Genomic DNA, 5,579 nt, shown 5'->3' on the forward strand with positions numbered 1-5,579 from the left:
AGGAAAAGCACTGAACGTCCACCGTAGGTCAGAGCTACTACTATCCTGCCATGATCATGGGGGACACTGCAGTTAAGGTATCAAGCAGAAATCAATTTTCTTTAGAATAAATGAGACATGTTCTCAATAGTCAAGCATTGTAGTGATATTAGTAGAGATGTAATTTATAGTGATGAATACCCATATATATATGGCCAGGCTAGGTAGACAGCAAAATTTCGGACATATATATATATGGCCAGGCTAGGTAGACAGCAAAATTTCGGACAACATCCAAACATCAAAATTTCGGCCGTTGGATCATCCTAAATCTAAATCTGATCGAAACACTAAATATCAAAATCAAACACCAACATATATCCATAAACTTATGAAGGGTTTTCTCTCTCCTATTCCTCTCTCCAATTTTCTCCGAATCCAAACCCAACACCTCTAGATTCAACACCTCTAACACAAAATCAAAGTGGTCTACTGGCTTGTGCTCTTCCTGTCAAGTTGCAAACGATGCCGTGGGTACTATTTGAACTGTTGGTTCCTTCTTTGTAGAGAAAAGAACAATGGAACTTTACCAGAACGATGGGACGTTATGCAGGTTTGGAATATGGGCGATATGGAATCCTACTACTGAGTCTTAAGAGAAAAAGATAAGGTTTGTTCTACTTTTCGATGTCTGTATATTCATTCATGAAAGTGATAGACTCATAGCTTCTATCATAGTTTATAACTCTAGGAGATTAATATTGACCATTTCTCTTGTTATGTGCTCTCTTTGTATGCATAGTGTTTGCGAATTGAGGTCCAGGATTCTTGTTTAATGTCATGAAACTTGATCTTTTTTAGGTGGCTCCATCGGGATGGTCTGAAGGGGAATGCAAAGGTAAAGTTGGATGGTTTCCATCAGATTATATTATGTAGCAAAACGTCAGAGGATTCCAACTAGTTATGTGTCCACTGAAGTTTTCTAGACATGCCTTTATACTCAATTGCTTAGTAACTTGAGCTTGTGAGGTGGAGAAAAAGGTAATAAAGTTAGACAATGGAGTTCAGAACAAAATTGGTATAGCTGAACCCCCTATTATTCTTAAGCTCGTTCATGTGTTATTTGATTGATTGGGTTTGACTTTGTGTATCCTAAAAAAGTTTGTGAATGATTTGTTGAATACTTTTGCTTGCTTATTTTATTTAGCCCACGATATGTGGAGCATGGGATTGTTTTGCATATGGGAAAAAGCTTTTAGATATCATGAGACATGAGTACTTTGATTTAGATGAACATATTATTGGGTACTATTACTACTAAATGATGTACTACAACAATCTTTGAGTTTTCACTTTTTTGCTGCAAAACTTTTCAATGCTACTAGGGTAGTTGACCTAGTATCTTATCTTTTAGGAGACACCTTGAAAATGATTTGAGTTTAATCCCTCAAGAACATCGAGGGACCTTTAACTTTGTACTTAATAATTGTCAGATCAGTAACACCCTTCTAACTAAGTTACAATGTCTACTCGGCCAAGTTATAAGGATCTTCGGAGGATGTTTACACAGATTTGTCTGATCAACTCAAATCTAGTGGAGATGCATGCTCAAGATATCTTGCCATTCTCTCTGTTCCAGTTCTTGATGTGCGCTGCTGACCCACGTCATGGCAGATACCAGCTCACTGCATCAGCTATGTTCCGTGGCAAAATGAGTACAAAGGAAGTTGATGAGCAAATTATCAATGTACAGAACAAGAACTCGTCATATTTTGTTGAGTGGATTCCAAATAATGCTAAGTCAAGCGTATGCGATATTCCATTTACTAGATTTTCAACGTCATCGACTTTCATGGGAAATTCTACTTCAATCCAGGAGATGTTTCGTAGAGCTTCAGAGCAATTTACAGTTATGTTTTGTAGGAAGGCCTTCTTGCATTGGTACACTGGCGAAGGAATGGATGAGATGGAATTTACTGAAGTTGAAAGTAACATGAATGATCCTGTCTCGGAGTATCAACAATATCAAGATGCGGTTGTTGAAGAAGTAGATTATGAAGATGATGTGGAGGAAAACTAAACTGGGTGAACATGGAAAAATTGTGCTCAAATTCCAATTGTGTTTGATTATAAATAAGGTTGATGAGCTGAAGTTTTTCCTGTATTTGTCTTGTGGCTGTACTTATTTATACTCAGGAGTGAGTAATAGAAATTTCATATATTATGAATTTCATATAACGAAATTTCATATATCAACTGTGCCTTTCAGTATAAAACTATAAGTGGCTTATTTAGTTATTTTCAGTCTTTTGGCTTGTCTTCATGTAAACATGTAAACGAGTTGTACTACCTCTTAATCTGTTTAATAAGAATTGAGTTGCCTGATGTTCAGATCACAAACACCAATACCACCACATGGGAACTTCACCCAGAGAAACACAGAGCCAGACTAAAAAATTGAAGACTCCCAAGAAATGAGGCTCAACCCCTTGGTTCTAACTCAGTTGAGTATAAACTCCCTCCCATCGACCCATATCACATAACCTCCCTATTATTTAGGTCTTGTTAAATAACCTCTCTGTTTTCCAAAAAAGAGATAAAATCTGGTTTGTTTTTATTTCCCATTTTATCTTATTTCTTTTTTTACCCTTTTGGGATTGAAAATTTCCCGACTATATGTAAATGTATTTTTACATAGTCATATATATATATATATATATATATATATAAAACTATATTTGCATAGTCATTGGAGCTATAAAAACTTAAATTTACATAGTAACTTTTGGGATTGAAAATTTCCTGACACCTGACAGAATATATGTAAATGTATTTTTACATAGTCATATGTAAAACTATATTTATATAGTCATTGGAGCTATGAAAACTTAAACTTGCATAGTAACTTTTGGGATTGAAAATTTTCCTACGACACCAGACAGAATATAAATTTAAATTTTCCTATGAAAAAAAAAATTCATATAAAAATTTAAATTTAAATAGGTTAAGAAGATTGTGTAATTTTATATTGTCATATGTAAATACAAATTTACATAGGATGACATCAGCCCGGTTTTCACAGGGGTATTTTGGTCTGTTTTGGCTTTGATGTTATGTTTTAAATAGTAGGGAGGTTTTATGCATTTGTTCGCTTACAGGGGGTTTTTGTGCAACCATTTAAGTATCAGGGAGATTAAACCCATTGTCTGCATCAAAAGGATGAGGGAGTTCATTGTTATGTCATGCGCAGCATGCCAACATTTTCAGATTTGGACTTCGTTTTGCATATGCCAATTTAACAAAATTGCCATCTATCAAATTATCAAATAATGCTCATGTAGCATTTGAAATGGTCTAGGAAAAAATGGCCTTTTAAATATGATCCTCAATATATGCAAGATGAGATCATGAGAACAAATTGTCCATTGTAAGCTCTCAGTGCAAGTAGGCTTGGGGGCCAACACATAAAAAATTGAAATCAATGAGAAGAGTGAAGTGTCAATCATGTTCTGTGAAATATATAGTTAGAAACTAAATATCCCTTGTTAATTTGGAATCTGGACAAATTCATTCATTATAATCTCTCTTGGTATATCAATATTATGTATCTATTTCCGTAAAGGTTAAATTTAACCTCAAGGTAACGTCAATAAACTGCATACAATCATAGAACTGTCAAACTGCATCAGGCTCTTATGCCAAGAGCTTTAAGACCTTCAACAAGCTACTGTCAGAACTGCTAAACTATTTCTTGACCCTCAACAAGCATTAAGCATCAAACATCTGTGTCAAAGACTTCTTCACCACATCGTTTGCAAAAATATATTTGATTGAATTCCTCCCCAGCTGAAACATTCTCTCCAAGACCTTCACATTTCACATACAAATAGGCATCATCAGTTCTGTAGTGCAGTTGTGGGTTCAGATACCGGTTTTCGAGGGTTCGATCTTCCCTTAGGAGCTTGTGCCAGTCCCAACTTCTTCCTTTGCTCCAAGTGATTTCCCCTTCTTTTAAATGAATCGCATCTGCAACCCAAAATAGGTATTCAGTAAGCAAAGAGAAACTTTTCCTGTTAGTAAAGTCCAAAGATTGAATGTGATCTGATAATTACCTCGGCCCTTTAATTGCTTTCTTCTTAGGCTTCCATGTTTTAGAAAACATACCATCAAGACTTCACAATAGCTTCTCACCCTGAAACACGCAGCTAAGTTATCAATAACTGAAAGCGCAACTACGAATCCAAAAAAAAAAAAACAAAAAAACAAAAAAAAAAAAACAAACAAACAAACAAATTTGGACCTCTATACAGTGTAATAGTGTAGGATAAGTACTCCAGCATATTGAACATGTAAAGGCAAAGGTCAAGCTGAGACATTAATGGCAAACACTCAATCACCACCGAAAGGTCAAATGATCCTATTCCCAGAGCCAGTGGATATACTTAATGCTCCACACGCATAGTTCACAATCTATAAGAAACATGGTCTTTGGCAACAAAAAAAATTGTCGTTGAAAATCGCATAAACATCACTAATACAAATTGGCGATGCTTTTCGGAGTGTCGAGTCAATGTCGCTAATGCTATAGTCGGCAATGATATACAGCCACGCTATTTTAACGCCAAATAGCAAATATTTACCGACGTTTATTACTGTTGATATTTCTCTAATTTTGTCGCTAACTCATTTTGGTATTCTCAATGCAGTAACGTTGCAAAAGATGAAATTTTGGCAACATTTTTAAAATCGCCGGTAATAAAACATTACTAGCAACGTTTTTAACGTCAATAAAAGTCTGAAAATTTTAACATTATTAGCGACGTTTTAATCATCGCTATAAGTCAAAAAAATTAAAAAACAAATATCTTATTAGCGACGTTTTTATTGTCACTAGAGTTATCAGTAATTTGAAAATTTGGTTATATAAGTGACGTTGTTATTGTTTCGACCCCACCTACGTGGCAAACGTCCATTAGTAGGGGTCTCTATTTTATTCATTTAATCGACAGGGCTAAAGCCCAATTTGCAATACCATAGGTCAATGTACATGCCTATTAACTCATGTGTCTAAGGCTAAACCTTAGCCACATGGCTTGCCACTAATGTACATTGATTTATGTCCAGATTCATTTCTTATCAAAGAGATAATTATCAGATGAGAGTTGTAGCCTATCACAATTACTCAAGCTACAAGATTACTTGAGCTACAAAGACTCTCTACTCTATCTATATAAATACCACATTATTTTTCATAAGGAACTACGTGGAAACTTGATCCCTAGAGAATAGATCTTGGGTACATAGGCAGCCATTATTTGGTTCAGTTTCATCTCCCCCAACATCAAATTCCTCTGTTTCTTAGTGCGTTCTTTACCATTGCTCTCGTTGTGTTGAAGCAGTTTACTGCCGAAACATAATTGGCGCTGTCTGTGGGGATTTTAGAATTCATTATCAAGTGAAACAATCAAGGTGGTAAGCACAAGAAGCAGACTAAATAGTCAACATATTCCTCCTGCTAATAGGAATTGCAACCCTCGAAATTTAAATCGGCCAATGCAAGAACCGTTGAACAATCAAGTTGCTCCTAGTGGTAGGATCAA

The 5,579-nt window shown here is 35.4% G+C and overlaps 1 protein-coding gene across 1 annotated transcript; it reads right to left on the minus strand.

The window, feature by feature from the left end:
* Positions 1 to 1,538: 1,538 nt before the first annotated feature.
* On the minus strand, positions 1,539 to 1,974 carry LOC147510476 (uncharacterized). The gene has a single exon (XM_086599325.1). The coding sequence runs from the start codon at positions 1,972 to 1,974 to the stop codon at positions 1,645 to 1,647; it is 330 nt and encodes a 109-aa protein (XP_086455451.1). The 3' UTR covers positions 1,539 to 1,644.
* Between the last annotated feature and the right edge of the window lie 3,605 nt (positions 1,975 to 5,579).

The sequence above is a fragment of the Coptis chinensis genome, chromosome 3 (genome assembly GCF_015680905.1).
Source record: "Coptis chinensis isolate HL-2020 chromosome 3, ASM1568090v1, whole genome shotgun sequence".
Classification (NCBI taxonomy): domain Eukaryota; kingdom Viridiplantae; phylum Streptophyta; class Magnoliopsida; order Ranunculales; family Ranunculaceae; genus Coptis; species Coptis chinensis.

Coding starts and splice junctions, on each gene's coding strand:
- LOC147510476 (XM_086599325.1), bottom strand. CDS start 1,974: ATGTTACTTTCAACTTCAGTAAATTCCATCTCATCCATTCCTTCGCCA.